This window comes from Eschrichtius robustus, chromosome 2, assembly GCF_028021215.1.
Source record: "Eschrichtius robustus isolate mEscRob2 chromosome 2, mEscRob2.pri, whole genome shotgun sequence".
Classification (NCBI taxonomy): Eukaryota; Metazoa; Chordata; class Mammalia; order Artiodactyla; family Eschrichtiidae; genus Eschrichtius; species Eschrichtius robustus.
Genome location: NC_090825.1, coordinates 102,313,484 through 102,331,571, shown reverse-complemented (window position 1 = coordinate 102,331,571; position 18,088 = coordinate 102,313,484). Strand labels below are relative to the sequence as shown.

At 34.3% G+C, this 18,088-nt stretch overlaps 1 protein-coding gene across 8 annotated transcripts in view; it reads right to left on the bottom strand.

The window, feature by feature from the left end:
* CSNK1G3 (casein kinase 1 gamma 3) overlaps positions 1-18,088 on the bottom strand; it is a 132,036-nt gene that overhangs the window by 9,401 nt on the left and 104,547 nt on the right. For 2 of the 8 annotated variants that reach the window (XM_068535772.1, XM_068535773.1), the window contains exons 10-13: positions 17,226-17,321; positions 13,392-13,487; positions 3,570-3,676; positions 3,022-3,045 (exon numbers count right to left, since the gene is read on the bottom strand). In XM_068535772.1, the coding sequence (XP_068391873.1) occupies positions 3,022-3,045; positions 3,570-3,676; positions 13,392-13,487; positions 17,226-17,321 (323 nt within the window). Of the gene's footprint in view, positions 1-3,017; positions 3,046-3,569; positions 3,677-13,391; positions 13,488-17,225; positions 17,322-18,088 lie in introns of those variants that run through there. The other 6 variants (XM_068535776.1, XM_068535777.1, XM_068535774.1 and 3 more) reach the window with 5 other exon arrangements.

Here is an 18,088-nt window from a genome sequence, read left to right as displayed (position 1 = left end):
ACTTCACAGTACTTAAAAACTCAATAACTAAACTTAAAAGAAGCCTTGTTCTCCTAAATTCCTGGAAGAAATGATGAGGGTGCTATCATTTGTATCACCTGCCTTAAAAAAAAAATTCTCTGCTACAGTAAAAAAAGGTAAGGCAAAATCTCATTACTAATGAAGGAGCCACTTTATCTTGGGGGAAGAGACTATTTTCCATCACTTGGAAATCATACATTTACTCCATGAGGTACTATTCTAGGAAACATGAGACTCTAAAATATCCGTTGTAGAATACATTCTAGTAATGAGATGGGGTGAGAGGGATCTCTGCCAATCAGAGGTAAGAAGAAAAGAAGGAAGTAGGAAACAAATTCTGAAAAAGAATTCTAAGCAGGTCTCTAGCTACCCATAAAATGGTGGAAGAGAGAAGAGAAGCATTAGACGCAATTTAGAAAAAGAAATCACGCTCACGTTTCTTAATCACAGACGAAGAGGATACAAGGAATGCAATAATAAGCCTGTAGGAATGTCAGAATAACCCTGATTAAAGACAAGACAAAGTGCTGTGTGTTTTAAAGGAGTTTTTAACTAGTGAAGAGTTGGGGAAGATCTGAGGATCTCTGTAGCCCATCTGGAATAAAGCTTCCCTGAAATCATGGATTGCTATCCATTTTTCTAAATAACTGCTTTTTTCAGATATAATTCACACATCATTAAATTCACCTTTTTAAAGTGTATAATTCAGTGGTTTTTAATGTATTCAAAGAGTTTTGCAGCCCTCACCGCTACTTAACTTCAAAACATTTTCTTCACTCCATAAAGAAACCATATAACCTATCAGCAGTCACTCCCATCTTCCTCAAAGCTGCCCTAGGCAATCACTGTCTATTTTCTGTCTCTATATATTTGCTTATTCTGCATATTTAATGTAAATGGATCATATAATACGTGGCCTTTTATGTCTGGCTTGTGTCACTTAGCATCGTGTTTTCAATTTCATTTTTTATATTGTTAACTGATAGTCCACTGTATGGATAGACTACATTATGTAGTCAATTATTTAGTAATAATTTGTTGAGGTCTTGGGGATCTTAAGATAAAAAAGACCTTGTTTTTAAGAAATCCAAGAAGTTTCAAGAAGTGGGAGACAGATAAAGAGAATAACATATCAATGGCAGACTTAAGGAACTGACGGAACATAGACTTCAGAATGGAAAATGAGGCTGGGAAAGACAGGCAGGAGCCAGACCATGAAAGGCATGAAGGGTGCCTTGCCAAGTGATCTAGACTTGACACTCTACGCAAAAGAGAACCTCACTTCAGGAAGAGTCTTCCCACCATTTTCCTTTTTCTCATCTTCCAACACCTACAGATAAAAACCCAAACCATAAATATACACACTCACGCCCATCTCAGCTAAATAAATTACTACTCATTCTTCAAAGCCCCCTCCAAAAAGCATTCTCTGATCATCTTGTCAGTAAACACTCTTTTTCTTTACAAACTCTAACGGATTTTTCATACCTTCTTCATAGTATTTATCATACATTGATAAATGCTAATACAACTGCAATCACCCCCACTGGAGTATGATCTACTTAAGGGCAAGGATACTATCAGATATTTCTGAAATCCAAGCAGTGTGACTGTTGAATGAATACATGGAAAAATGTAATAGATTTGGTGGAAAGCAGGTCTCTCGGAGGATGCGAACACAGAAGAGCCAGTTTCAGTGAAGAGTGGTGTGGAGGTAAAAACACAGAATACTGACGGAAGAGGCACAAGCCTGGGAAGAGCACAGATGAGAGGTCACTGGCAGCCGGAAGCGGAGAAACAGATAGGGGTGATAATGGCAACTGAGCACCTGCCATGTGCCAGACAAAATACCTGTGCTTTATCACATTTAATATTCTCAACAACCTATGAGGCAGATATTATTAGCCTCATTTTACAGGAAAAGAAACAAGCTTGAAGGAAACAAACAGTGGCAGAAGTAGGATTCTACAACCTGTGTTTAATTGCAAAGGCCATGTGCATTCTTATCTGCCACATGCCACCCACCTTTATAACCGTGCTTAGGATTGCACAAGCACATATATACTGTTGCTTTTATTTTTGATGTAAAAATACAAAAGTATGTAGCTGACTAATTATATCCTGAAATCCACCAAACTAAGTCATACTGACTATGAATAAATTCCACAGTCAAACTGGTTAAAATGGACATTTGATCATTACTCTTTAAAAAGAAATATCCACAAAAGTTTCCTCATCTTGCAGCCAGCAAATGAGCATTTATGTAAGGTTCCCTTTGGATATGAGTAGATGAGTAAATGTTCCAAAATTTACTAATTTAAACAACTTTCTTTATTCACTCCAAGGCTGACTCAAAATTTGTCCTGAAATTGAGAGAAGCATTTTAAACACAGCATTATAACTAAAGGCAAGGGCAGGAAAATAGTTTAAATTCAACATTATTGCAACAGATAAGAATATTATTTTTCATAATATCTGTAATTAGCAGGAACTATTTAGATGAGGATTTTTCATAACACTCCCTCACTATAGTTTATCATGAAATTTATCAATGTATACCATGTGTATTCAATGGCAATATAATTAGTAAGTGAAATACTGGTTTAGTGATACTATTGCTATGTGTATTTAACAATTACAAACAGAGAAAAAGAAAGCTTAACTCAAAAACTTGCCTTTCTATTTAAAATAGCAAATAAAGCCTTGTGTTACAAAACAAATGCATAAGCGCAAGCAAGGTTGGTGTATCATCTACTCAATAAAAAAGTGCCCCCAAATCTATGTCACTTGAAGCAAAAAAGTTGCAGCAGGCAAAAGAGCTCCTCAATTATTTCTTGCTTTTCAGAGCTAATGTAAATGACATCAAATACTTTTGGACAACTTTTACCAATTATAATTTCTATGTTGAAAAGTTTGTTTTTAAAAAACACAAAATGGTGCTAAATCTTTGAAATAACAGTCAACGGAGCTATTTCTGCCTGCCTACACTTGAGAACTCACCACATGTTCAACACTTTCTGGCAGCTAAACACAAAAAAAATACAAGGAAAAAGAGAGAGAGAGAGAGATCATCAGAAACTGCCCACATTGAAATTATCACATTGTTTTTCACGCTTAATTTTTTTCCAAGCAGAATTATTATAATTTACTTTAACAAAAAAAAAGTAACTTAAAACTAATACTAATACATGCAGCATACTACAAAATTAATAGTTATTTATTCTTATGTTTACAGAAAAAAATGAGCATCTATATAGTGTAGCAATAACTTTCATGCATCAACATTCCTAAAAATAAAAAGCTAAAAATATGCTGTTAACTCTAAATAAGAATTTGAGCATAGTTCTTAAATAACTATTTTTGTATTATTAAAACATCTACTGAAATAGCGCTATTTTAAACTTAGTGATTAAAATAAACATACCACTTGTTTTGCATGCATCTATTCCTTGAAAAAAATTTCCTTAAATAACTGTAATGACTATAAATCTCAAACATGCACAGTTTAAGAAAAAAAAGTTACTAAATCAGGCAAAACCAATACATACTTGGTTTCATCCATCACTTCTACTTCCGTAGGGGCTGTGATAGGTGCATTTGAACGTCCTGCAGTAGGGTCATCTGTGTTTAATTCTCCATTTGTAGAACTTACAACCTGCAAAAAAGAAAAAATACACATACACACACACGAAGTAATAGGTTATACAATGATAAAGTATTTAAATTAGAAAGTTAATATGAGGAACACAAAACAATTAGTATGCAGTTGTTCATAACTGAATATACTAATAGGTCTACATTTTATTAATGATAAGGTCACTCATTATTTGCTTTGCAACTTGCTTCCTTTTCATCTTGAAATCTGTCATTTGGTTTTTAAGGCTAATGCAATCAGTTCCCTCTTGTGTGCCAATATCTTTTGGTACCTTGCTACATCATGAATTACTTCCTTTGGAAACTTCAATATTGTTCGTTCCAATGGATCCTTCATTTCAATCTGTAATCATGCTCAGGTCTCACTCTCATGTTGCCCATTCATTCACCCAGTTGTTCAAGCTCCAAATCCAGAAGTTACTGTGATTCCACTCTGACTTAAACCATCAGCAGATCCTGTTAAATCCTCCCCTGACACACACCCCAAACCTAATTGGTCCTCCCCACTCTATGACTACCAGATCTGCAGTCCAGACCACCATTATCTCTTGAGTGAAGAAGAGCAAAAACCTATTAACTGGTCTGCTTTTACCCGTGTCCACCTCCCATTAATGGATTGTCTACACAACAACCAAGGTGCTCCTTTTAAGATGTAAATTAGGTAACACATAATTCTCTGCTTAAAGCTCTTCTAATGTCAACTTCCTGGTTTCATTTAAAATAAACATCCATACTCTTTACTCCAATTTACAAAGCCCCACAAGATCTGAATCCTGCCTACCTCTCTGATCTCATAACACTTTCCCTTTACTCACTAGCCTCCATCCAATGTCAAGGTTATTTCCACCTTAAGGCCTTGGCACTATCTATTCTCACTCCCTGGAATTCTCTTCTTGATTATTGTCTGTCTTCTTACCTTTCAGATTCTCAGAGAACATCTCTAAAACAGGACTTTTCCAACATACAATCTAGAACTTCCATGCAGACACACTCTTACATGTTATACTTCACTTTTAACTCTCTGTATAGCATTTATCCATGTTGATGTTTTTCTGATTGACTGATTGATGTGTTTCTTGATACCCACCCCCATCTCCATTAAAATTAAGCTCCGTAACAGCAAGAGCCTTGTGTTGTTCCCCAAGAGATCTCCCCACTCTATCTGGCACAGAATAGGCACTCAATAAATATTTGTTGAAATAAATGAATACATGCATGCATGTATGAAATCTTAAAGCAAGATAAAAACCATAACAAAACTCCCAAATTCTCTTGGTCCTACAAAGTCACCTTACTGTCTTATCTCTTGTTTTCCTCCAAACTTCTTGAAAACTATTGTCTTAATTTACCACTTCCATTTTTATAAAATTCTCCATTTATTCCTTAACTCCTCCCAATCTACACTCTGTCCCTATATCAGAACTCAAACAAGAGTTTATTTGAAGGTTGCCAACGATTCCTAGAAAATATGTTAATAGTCTTTGTTCAGTCTTCATTTGCCTGTACATCTCCCTATGACTTGGCACCAGCTAATAACTTTGGAGTAAGACGAATCTAGATTCAAAACCTAGTTCTACCACTTACCAGCTATGTGACCCTGGAAAGACATCTTACCTTGCTAAACCTCAGTGTTCTCAACTATGAAATTGGAAACAGAAGTATCCATTTAATAAGGTTGATATCAGGATGAAATGAGTATATAAAGTGCAGTGACTGGCATATAGTAAGAGTTCAACAAATGGTGGCCATCATTATTACTGTCAGTCTGACCTAAAGTGTGGCTTCAACTGTCATCTCTATGTAAAGGATTCCCGGAGCCTAACCACTCACCCACGTGGCCAGTTAGCTAGACCAAGTTTGGCACCTCACTCAGTATTTCTAAAAGCAAATTTATCATACTCCCTTTTAAATCTGTTACTTTCCCTATAGTTCCTATTTCTATTAAAGCCCTAGCTTCTTCCCAGACCTCCAGGCTCAAAATCTAAGAATCATTTTTGATGCTTTCTCTACCTGATCTCTTTATAATGTAACAAGGGCCTAAGCATCAGAGTTGACAGGTGACTACTAGACTTAAGACTTCCATTTACAGAAGCCCATATTTCTAAAACTTAAGTTCTAAGAGGCTACAACACGTCAGGCACTGCTCTAGGAACTTGGAATACCATAGTAAACAAGAGAGACAAACAGCCCTGCCCTTGTGGACTTAATAGTCTAGTTTGGAGAAATATGCTCTCTCCCCACCAACTCAAGAAGAATAACCAGAAATTAATCAATGTATCTAGATTAAGTCATGATTTATATATATCCTATATGGAACAAGTACTTAGAAATGCATTTGTGCCTACAGCTGAAAATATAAAACTGCCTTGATCATCTTTAGAGGCAATCCAATGGAGGAATACTCCTATGTCTAAGTCGCCCTCTCTGCTTCTGTGGCACCTGCTTCCTCCTTTCTGTCATTCTATTGATCTCTGTGGCTCTGTGTCAATTTTTTTCTCTTAAAATTCTCCCTCTTTCTGAACACATTAAAAAATACTTATTTGTTCTAATTACTGAATATAATTGGGCTCTTTATTCTTAATTTTTAAAATGTCAGAGCCTCTGCAATGAACTGGAAAGGAATTAGAAAGCAGAATTCTTATCCTATACTTTTGTATTCTCCACCACCTTTAACTAGCAGAGTGCCTCGCATGTAGTGGATAATCGAAACAGTTCACTGAACAATTTCCATTGTTCTTTCCTTAACATAATTATTCAGTGGGTTTCTTTTCCCACTTTTGTTCAATGGCCCTAAATAGGTGGAGGGAGACTTACAGGCAGCTCCCCAAAAGTGTCTTCCCCTACTTAAGCAGCACAAATGAGAATTTGAAACTCAAGTACTCTAAATTTCCAGCAACAGTAATTATATATGCATTATAATTATAAAATCTGATTTATGTCACTTCACACACAGTAATAAGTGACTTTAATAGTCTTTATTTTAGTGAAATGTTTCAAGTTTCATTCTTCCTGGCTGATCAGAACCAGATCAAAAGGAAGTAACATCTGACTTTATGAATTTTTTTAATGTAATTTTCCCTGGGCTTCCCAGACTCCCTAACCCTCTGAGTAAAGGCCAATATCCCAGGGTCAGAAGAGAAGCAATGTGGTGACGGAGTTCTGTGAAGCTGACCCACTTAAAAGTAGTGATGTGAGAATGTATCACAGCATTAAAATTGTTTCCACTTAAGAAAACTAGTGGTCTTTTTGCAAACAGATTTTAGAGGAAGAAACAAAGACATAATATTATAAATAATGTGTCAATATCTTCCTGGAAACCAAAATTTGGCTTATTTTTATAAGCCAAATTTTGAAGAATGATTCCATTTAGGTAACATTTCTAGAATTATAACTCACACTAGAACATAAGAGTCTCTGAAATATTAGTGTTTATCAGGCTCCTTAACGAAAGTATATCTAAAAATCACAGATGCCTTGAGGTTTGACATTTCAAAAGAAAATTCAGGGGTTTTGTTGCTGCTGTTCTTGTTCTTAAAGAAAATTTCTGTTATTCCCACTTGATAAGAAACTTAGTGCAATTCTTGTTTTAAGAGGTTTATAAAAAAGGCAACTAGGCCACAGTTTTACTATCACTGTATCAGAGTTGAAGGGGAGGCAGTGGGGAAACAGCGTGCAGCTAAGCGTGGGAGAAAAACAATGGTCCATCTAATGGCTGCCTGCCCAATCTAATTCCAAAAGAAGTCATTCTCAAGGACTTGAGTACAAAGATAACACATGGTATCTTTGTGATCAACCATGTCAAACGGCCAATTAACACAGTTTCCAAATATAATGAATTCAAATTAGTTATACTACTATCTTCCTAATTTGGAGTCTTGTAAGCATGTTACCAAGCGCTCAGTAGAGGCACAATATATTAATTAACCAGATCTTCATCTATCCAATAAATATATTAGAAACATTAAAAGATTATCTATTTTACTTACCCACTCAGCTTTTTCTAAAAGTCATCTATAAGAAAGCACACTAGTAAATAAGATATAGTTAAAAGAGTAACTTCCAAAGGGTTTATTGGACCTGTGCTAGGGTTCACATAACTATATGAAACCAACTTTCCAACATATTCTAAAAAGCTATAGAGTTACAATTAATATTCTTGATATTCCAACTGATAATCCAAAGGCCCAGTGACACACTCACTGACTTTCAACAAAGAGAAACCAAAACGGATTCTCAATCTAATGTTCACTTACAGAAGTATTAAGCAGAGCACTCTATTCTTTGAGTATTTCAGTCTTTAGAGATGTTACTGTAAATGTTACAGGCAAAGTGCTAAATTCCTTAACTTGAGATATCTGGTTTTCTTTAATTAACAATAATCTTCTGATATTAACACTACCTGCCCTTTGTTGCAAAACTCCTATTTATCCTAGCTCCCCCCATCACCTCCTTGGAGCAGTTCTCTAACGGTTACTTGACATGCTGCCTTCTGGGCCTGACATCCTAAAACTTCCTGCCGAATTAAACATAACTCTCAACTTTTAGGTTGTGAATATATATTTTTAGTCGACAAAACCCCAGCATTTAAAAAGTCTCCTGCCTTTTGTTTTGGGAAAAGCAAGCTCAGTTTACACTATATTCTCTTCCCTACTATAGTAGTTATTAAAATCTTTCTTTACTGCCAGAAAAAAAAAAAATATCGAAACAAATGCGTAATGCTGATTTACCCCAATTATAACTAGACAAGGAATTCCCTAAACTAAATAAAAAAGATGAACTGGAAATTATTTATGTAATAAAGGCAGTAACTACTCCCCTTCCACAACCTCCCTCTCTTATTCAGACTTCAGTACCCCTGAAAACAATGAATAGAAAGATATGACTGTTCTAGTCACTCAATTCTTTTTCTTGTTAGTACCTCAGTATTTTCAAAGATTTGATAAAGAAAACTGGAACTGGTTATCTGAAACATTTTAGAAAGGTCTGCATTAACAATTAGCATGATGGAGAACTGACTCAGATATGACATCTATTACTCCTCTGACTTTTAATCACATATGTTTTCTTACGTTTCACGATACATTTGTCTAATTCTTTTTCTGTTATCATCACCTGTATCTGTATTTCTGAAGTGACACCGACTAAAATATCAGACTGCTTATTACAACAATTAATGTTATTCTTATATTTCATAATGTTATTCTGGCTGCATAACACATCTGCACCACTTGTGATTCTGTCCTTTTTCCCCCAGTGTCACATTGTTCCTTAAATGCAAAGCAGAGGAGTTTTCCAAACAATCAGAAGGTATCCCATACCATGTAAAATAGTAGTGCCCTTAACAGCTGTCTTCTTCCCTCTGCTTGCCATGCCCTCTCAGCTTTTTTTGGATCAGATTTTTAGTTAGCATCGAGCTCCATGGACTGTGTTACAGTGAAAGGCTCAACACAGTGGAATTAGAGACTAGTACTATCTGCTGCCAGCGGTACATTTTAAAACCTAATTTTGGAAATCCTGATTTGCCAGGTACTGACCCCTCCCTTTCCCTCAACCCCCATACCCAACTAAATTCTATCTTCTAATTATCTTTCAAGTCCTTTTATTTCTCTTCATCTCCACTACCCATCATCTCTCCTCAGCTGTGGACTTTTGAGAGTTGTGTCCTTGCCTTAGACTTGTCTCCCTTCAATCTAGTCTCCAGCAAAAGTAAGCTTTGTAAATACTAACCTAATCAAGTTAGTTCTCTATCTAATTCTCTTTATGGCTACCCAATACCCTCAGACCAAAGTCCAAATTTAATAACAAGACCTTTTAGGTCCTTCACGATTTGCCTCCTGCCTACCTGTCAGTCTCATTTCTCAGTACGTACCAGCTTGACCAAATTGCATTTAATTCCTCAATCTGTCAATCTCTCCTCCACAGTCTTAGGTATGTTGTTTTCTCTGCCTGGTACACTCCTTTCTTAACCCCTTCTACCTTCTTCGACTGCTAAGCCCTACTGATTCTTCATTGAAAATGTATGAAAAAATAGAATATAAATAATACCATTTTTTCCAAGAAAACTTAACCCACTAAACCCAAGTTAGGTGCTTCTACTATACATTCTCATAGCACCTTGTACTTTCTCCACTTATCACACTGTCTGTTTATTAGCCTTTCCCATTAACTGAAAGCTCCACGGGGACAGGCACCATATTTGTTATTCTCCCTTTTATTCAAAGAACCTAGCACAGTGCCGAGCACCTAGTAGACATTTATATATATTTGCTGAATAATGAATAGCCAAGAAACTGAAAGTGGTAGGTCTAAGCTTCTCAGCCATATTTATTACCAGTGATTCTAAGGGGAGCAGGAGGGGGCATACTTGTTCCCTGAAGAGCTTTTCCAAAACACATAAAAGCCAAGAACAGATTCAAAATAAACTCTTTAAGGTATCTGAATATTATTCATAGTCTCTTAAGTGGGAAAAGTTTATCAAATGTATAGCATTATCCTTCTGGTTAGTAAATTAACATGATTTCACTAAAGAGACAGAATAAAATTAGATAAATCCCATTTCACAATGCATTCGTTTGGCTGTATCTCTATACTTCACTTCTCAGAGATGGATAAAAATACTAGTCAAGTTTCTTAATTTGCAAAAGCAATAGATTCTACTATTTAGTACTTCCTAAGCCTCAGCCTCTATGCTAAATACTTTAAAAAATTCTCACAACAAAACCATGAGGTAGAGCTATTATTATCTCCATGTCACTGATGAATAATCTAAGGTACAGAATTTGAACTTATGCTGCTCACCACAATTAAATCAACTTGGTAACCTATATGTCTGATCTGTAATAATACACATAATAATTGTGAAAAGATAAGGAGTTCAAATGTAGACTCCAACGTGCAGTTCCTATTAAAAGAACATGTGAAATAATGAGTATCCGAGGATTTTTCTGTAGGTCCAGTCAAAAAGGCAAGAGGTGCTGGTATACATTTCATTAACAGATACCAACCTACTTATTTTGGAAATGTCTTTCCTGAGAAACTATTTGATGATATGCCCTTAGTATTTGTTGAGGATAATTTTTTTCAATTGCCATTTAAAGTCTTTATATTTCTTGCAAAGCTAATACTTGAAACTTCGTCCAACAGGTGGATTAAGAACCATAGAACAAAGAACCTCAAGGCAAATTCTACTCATACTTTTGTATTAGGAATAAGATTTTTCTCTTTATCAGATAATGAGAAAGAAAGAACACATTGTTTTCCTTTCTTCCTTCATTCAAAGTCAAATATAGTATTCAATTATCGTAATAATATTAGCTCAGATTTAAGGCACTTTTATTTCCTCTATTATTAATTTTTAAATTACGATTTCATTAGTCCAATTATACCAGTGTCATATTATAACTTTTCAAATTTTGAAAGTGGGTAGGATAAAAATTATAAATAAATTCAACATTTTGGAGTGGAGCAAGATTCAGGCATGATCTTACTTAGGCTGCTAGCAAATTCTTCATGACAGTAAAACTACCTTAATGTTCATCACATCAAGTTAGTTAATTCAGGAAGTAAATGAAAAATAGTGTAAAATTTTTTGTCTTACTTATGTATTACCAGAATTCTAGTAAGTAAACTGATCACTTACAGAATATTATAATGAAGCCAGATGTAATCTCTACAAGGCAGAAAAGTTTTAAAGAGATGATGAGAGATAGCAGAGTTGAAATATATCTTTGAGAACATGTGAAAAAATAGAACAAAGTTTTTGAGTGATGAGCCAATAATCAAACTCATTCACCCTTTGATAGTCCAAAGAGATCCCATGAGCCATCTCTGGGAATTCCAAAACTTAAGAAAAAACTAAAGGTAAATTTGTGGTAATGGTACAGAAGTGGTAGGAAAGCTTTCTAATAGTGCCTTAATTGTTACAGATTTCCCTGAACACTGAGCAAGACATCTGATATAAAAACATACAACACTTAGAAACATGTAAACGTATACAGATACATACACAATCCAGTTTGTGTTTATGGGAATTAAACATAATTTTCTCAATTAACTTTCCAGTGATATGAATTTGGGTCACAAAAAATTTTACAATTTAGGCACCCTTGCCTCTGAATCCCTCACTCTAGACTTTGACAGCGCTATTCAAATACTTCTGTTACACACGACTGAAAGTTCCACAGACTACGAAGTTCTTTAAAAATATTTGGTTTCACAATTTAAATTACCTCTAAAAGTTAAAGATGGGAAAAACATGATAACTAGTAAGAACTGATCTTTTAGAATTCAAATCAAGAAAGACTAAAACCCAAGCATAGATTCAGATTATGTATATGTGTGTGTGTGTATGTGTGTGTGTATATATATATATATATATATATATATATATGTGTATATATATATGTATATGTATATGTATGTATACGTATATATACATACTAAGAAAAATGCAGATTTGGTAAAACATAATAGAAAATTGTTCAAGTGGAAATATGTGGAGGAAAAAAAATCAAATCTAGGTTCTAGATTGAAATGGATTGAGATAACATTTATCATCTCAATTACTTTAAACCAGCATTCAGATGACCTTAAACTGACATTTTTAAAAGAAATAAGAGACTCAGTAATCTTTTTCCATTTTTATAATACATACAAAAGGTTAAGATTTAGGGGGGCATGTGAGGGCAGAATATAGTAGCTATCTCTAAATATATAGAAAAGGGGGAAAAAAGGAACACATCAAAAAGAATAAGGGACAGCATTAAATTTTTGTAAATATCCAGAAAATTGAGGGAAATATTTTTTTTTTAATGGAAATGCTTATTTCACCTTGAGGATTATGTGTGGATCTTTTTTTTTTTTTAAAGTATTTGTCTTTATTTATTTATTTATGGCTGTGTTGGGTCTTCGTTTCTGTGTGAGGGCTTTCTCTAGTTGTGGCAAGCGGGGGCCGCTCTTCATCGCGGTGCGCGGGCCTCTCACCATTGCGGCCTCTCTTGTTGTGGAGCACAGGCTCCAGACGCGCAGGCTCAGTAACTGTGGCCCATGGGCCCAGCCGCTCCGCAGCACGTGGGATCTTCCCAGACCAGGGCTCGAACCCGTGTCCCCTGCACTGGCAGGCAGATTCTCAACCACTGCGCCACCAGGGAAGCCCAGGGAAATATTTAATAAATACTTGTCCTTGAAATTATTTTCTCCATGTGCTATTTTCTCCAAGTACAAACAAAATATATCATGATAAAATTAGGGTCATGTTTATTTGACCAATTAATCAGAAAGTACATTCTAAGGACTGAGGATGAAAAAGTTAGATATCTACTTAACTAAGTTTGAAGGAGGCAAAATCAATGAAAGGGAAAAGATATAAAAAATGTTCTATTACTTAAAGCATGAAAAAAGACTGAGCTTATTATTGGAAAATCAAGTTTAACACATATTTCAAGTAATACATTTTGTTTTTCTAACCTATTGTGAGTATAACTTAACTTAAATACTGTTGCATATGCTTGCAAAAATGAACAAAGGCAAAATCTTAGTATCCCTGGTGGTCTTGCTAGACCATGTTAATTCTGTTTTTTGGTTAAATACAAAGGAATAGAATTATGGAGGTTCAGCAACAAGTTTTTCATTAGGATATGAAATCATGCCATGAGTTCCAAAAAGGGTTAGTTGTATAAATTTGGGAAATAATCACTCATGCAAAAATCAGAAAATACCTGTACCGAGCCACCATGTCTGTCTGCTGCAAGGTGAGCTCTCAAATGATGGGGATTTGCCTGCTGGGAGTCCCAAGCTGCCCTGTGGTCTGCCGACTGCCATTTATTTAATGCATGTGGCATGCATGGAAGAAGAGAAACCCAAAATGTTAAACATCTCATCCTTGTAATATAGAAAACAAACGTATAAAAGGAAATTTAAAATACCCTTACTATTCTGAGTCACAGATGCAGTTATCTTTGCATACTGAACATGGAGAGATTTCAGTTAAAATGCTACAATAATGTAATGATCAACCACAAAAATAAAATAGAATCACAGAATTTTAGAAGAGAAAGGACTTTAGATATCATAGACTCCACTCGCTAACTTTATAAAGTTAACAAAAACTAGAGAGGTAAAAATGCTGTGGTCAAGAAAGTACTCCAAATAAACCATGAAATGTTTTAAAAAGCCATCCACTATATTTTCTTACAGTAGAGGTCCCCATTAGTTTTCTGATGAGGAACTACTTCTAGCAAGGTGAAAAAAAAGATAGTACTCAAATAGCCATACTTAGGTCCCAGAAAACTTTTCTCTTCTTGCTTAGTACCCTGTTTCTGATTGTGGGGATAATACAAGAAAACAGAAAAATTCTTCAAAAAGCGAGAAGTGCTATATAGAATACCAAGAGGATATGGTAAACAATTTTTTTAAGTGACAATCTTACATACACGAATCTCTTTGCCTCCTTGATCTTTTTATCTGGTTCAAATTAAGAAACCCATTTCCATGAAATAGGCTGATAATTCTTGAAGCTCTTAGATGACTTGGCAAACTTGTATGGCAATAACCACGAACTAATAATAATCTACTAACAGAATTAGGAGTTAACTGCTTAATAGGGGTCAATTTCTATGTTTCAGGAAAATGTGGACAGCACTAATAAGAAGAGGGGGAAGGTATACAATATTTAAGTTTCTATTACATGTTTGGTTCTGCATTAGCTGCTTTATATGTGTTATCTCATTTTTGAGATAGATAGTATCACCCTCATTTTAGTGATGAAGACACTGAAACATTAAATACTTCTCTAAGGTCATAGAGGTAGCAAAGAGTACACAAAGGATTCAAACTGAGAGCCTACTGCTCTTCCAATATTACTACCTAGCTCCTTATCACAATTACATTATGTTCTAAAGACTTCAGGGCTCTTTTCTTTCTTTTTCAACCAAAGTAAGGAAAATCTTGCCACAAAGTGCCAAGTACACTGGGCTATTCGGAGCCTAAGCATATCAGGAGCCAGAGTAACCCTTCAGGGGAAGAGATGTTGAAATCAAGTAGACACAAAGAATAAATGTTCCAGCACTAAACTTCCTAAATTAAACTGTACAACGAAAAACTACATTCTGTGGCATGAAATATGTCATCAAAACAATTATGACAGTTCTATAATATCTTTTCATTAAATCCTCCAAATTTATCACCAGAATTGAGCAGATTTGTAGGTTAAAGTGAAATAAATTAGACAAGGCCAAATCTTAACAAGATGAAAGAATGAAAATCATACTAAAAGAGAGACAAAGATCTAAATGTTGCCTAGGACAGCAGGCAACATTTGGGAACCATGGACCTTTTAAGAAGACAGTAAGAGCTTTGCAACCTCGCCTCAGGATAAACATTTGCACGCACCCAACATTTTCTGTAAAATTTCCAGATTCCCTGAACTTCAACCATTGACTCTAAGTTACAATTGTTTATCTGGGGATAAACCATTGTACTTCAACCATTGACTCTAAGTTACAATTGTTTATCTAGGGACATTATGAAGGTTTCAGACATTTAAAGAATTAACCTTTCTTCTTTTGGGATTGTGAACTATGGGTTTATCACACAACTTAAGCTGTTTACTGCATCACAGATAGTTAAGAAATTTTTTCTAGATATACAATGTTTCTATCATGGTAAGAATCTGCATGTCCTGGTTTCAAATTCAATATATAAGCTATCCTAAAGGATTTCCTGAGAAAAAAACTGACTCCCTATATTTAGTGCAACAAGGACTACATCAACAAAATATGGTTCCCACCCTCAGTGAGCTGGCAATCGAGCTAGCAAGATATATCTGAAACATGTAGAAAGTTAAACTTTAAAACATTTAAATCTATTTCAACAAAAATTTAATTCAACAATAAAAGAAGAGTTTCACTTATTACAATACCTAACAGCTCAAGTGGAGATCTTCACAGAACATGAATTACTGATCTTCTTCCACATACATTTGAGAAATTAACTTATTTATAAAACACAAACTCCCAAGTTTTGATTTCTCCCATTTCTTTCTATATACAGCATCTTATCAGAGTACTCAAGCTATCAACAAGTTGTAATTTATATTGGAAGTAATTTATATATAAGACCCTTTACTGTCCCAATTTTTCTAAGGTGAAATTATAAAACTAATCTTTTTAAATTCTCTATACTTTAAAGCATAATGTTGTTAAATATTTCTTAAATGCAGCATTTTATTTGGCTATTATTTTTAATAAGTTGTGCTTTTTCTTTGATTTCATTTCTTATTTAACCCTCACCTGAACCCTGATGGGATACAAAAAGGATAACACACTATCCTTCTCCAAAAAGGGTTATAACCAAAAATTCTAAAGGCCCTGTTTAACTCAGGGTGACAGCAAAACTTTTTATGTCAAAAGGATTCAATAAAGCTTCTTTATACAAAAATGAGAAGAGTGAAAACGTTGCTCAAAAGTTTCAACAGCTTCCAATATGCCTTACCCAGGAAATACAAACTCTTCAATGAATCTTCTATGCCTTGTCATGAACCTACTCTCTGCTCCAAGCCAACTGCTTATTTCTCCTCAAACATATACTACATTTTTAAACTTCTGCTTTATATTTTTTACTGTTCACTCTCCTCAAAATGCTCTTATTCCTTCACCTGCCTTTAAAAATTCCATTCATTCTTCAGGCTCATCTCAAAAGCCACCTTTGCCATAAAATCTTTATAGATCCTACATATTCCAATGATCCTCCTTGGCACTTTATTAATGTATTTCCTATGGCAGAGTTTATTCTGCATTGTAATGTAGTTATTTGTGAATTTATTGTAATAATGATAACAGTAATACCAGCCACAAGAGTTGAGACCTAATGAAAGCTTACTATATGCTAGGAATTAAATGCATTATTTCTATTTTATAGATGAGAACTGAGGCTTTGAGTGAATGAGTAAACCACCCAGGGTCAAGCCATATCCAGGTATGACTGATTCCAGAGGCTGAGAGAGGTCTTAGCCACTGATTACAAAATCATTTCTTACAGGTTATATGTTTTCCTTACTTCTGAATTTCTGCAATGTGCAGAATAGTAGCTTTCAAATAACAGAAACTCAGTAAATAATTTAGTACACTAAACTACACTATAGTTAGAACGACCAACCGCTATTACAATTCATTCCAACAGGGTATCCACATACTTCCATTCTAACAGAATATCAAACATTGCTCAAAGTTTATTATACTAACTTACACCACTAATTTGGATTTATGATTAAACATTTTTAATGTGAACATTAGGGGAAATAGTCTAGCTATTGAAAATATATGCATTTTCTATCCTTAATATGTGTGTATATAGTCTGCTTTATAAAATAAAAAATATGTGTTTCAATCCTTCAATACGTATATACAAGTATGTATAGACACACATGCACACACAAATACATACACATATAAAGCTGTCACCTGTGCATGATAAAACACCAAATATGTTTATAAACTGTGAGAAGGTAATACAGAAGCAAATTAAGACATTTCATATCTAAAAGGGCAGCAAACCTGATTTTTGGATTGTTGTATCTTATCTCTGTGTTGATGTGCTTCTCTGTTTGATGACAGAGCAGGATCTTGCTGAACTGCACCCACTGGAGTAGGCTACAATACAATAACAATTAAAATCAATGCATTCTACTTCAGAACTCTTACTTAAAATTATGTAGCTACTTAACATAATCAAGGAAAAAAAATAAAAGACACTGTTAAATAAAGTAAGGCCTTAAGAAAAGATATCTTTCCTAAAATATGTTGTTAAATACAACAAAGAGATTATAGCTACTTTTTAAAGTATTTTCAAAATATTTAAATACTTTATCAAGTATTTATTTTTATATCAACAAACGACCCTCTAATACTGTCATTACTTTTAGGTTACTTTTTCATATCACAAAATGAAAGTGTATTTGTTTATGTTTCTCATTTCCAAAGCCAATATATAAACAGAAAAAATTATTTTAAGAAAATTAAGGGAATAATTTTTTAAATAAGCTAATAAAATTGTTTACTGTCAATATTTTAACTCAGAAGAGGCTTATATAAAATCTAAATTTTCAAATATAATTCAAAACTTCATATAAATACTTTAATCAAAGTATATTCAGATTTGCATTTTAGATACCATATATATTCAAATCACTTTGGAGTTAAGAAAAATACAGATTAAACGCTTAAGTAAGTCAGTTGTTCAAAAATACTTGAATCTGAGTGTTCCGCAGTTCCAAATTTGGAAAAAAATTTGCTAACAGTGAGCCATAATTATAGAAAATTTTGTAAGGCATTCTTACTTATTTAAAAAAAAAAGACTAGTGAGAATACATATTTGATTTTCTGGAAGTTGTCTCTTCAAAGAAAGAATTTAATGATAA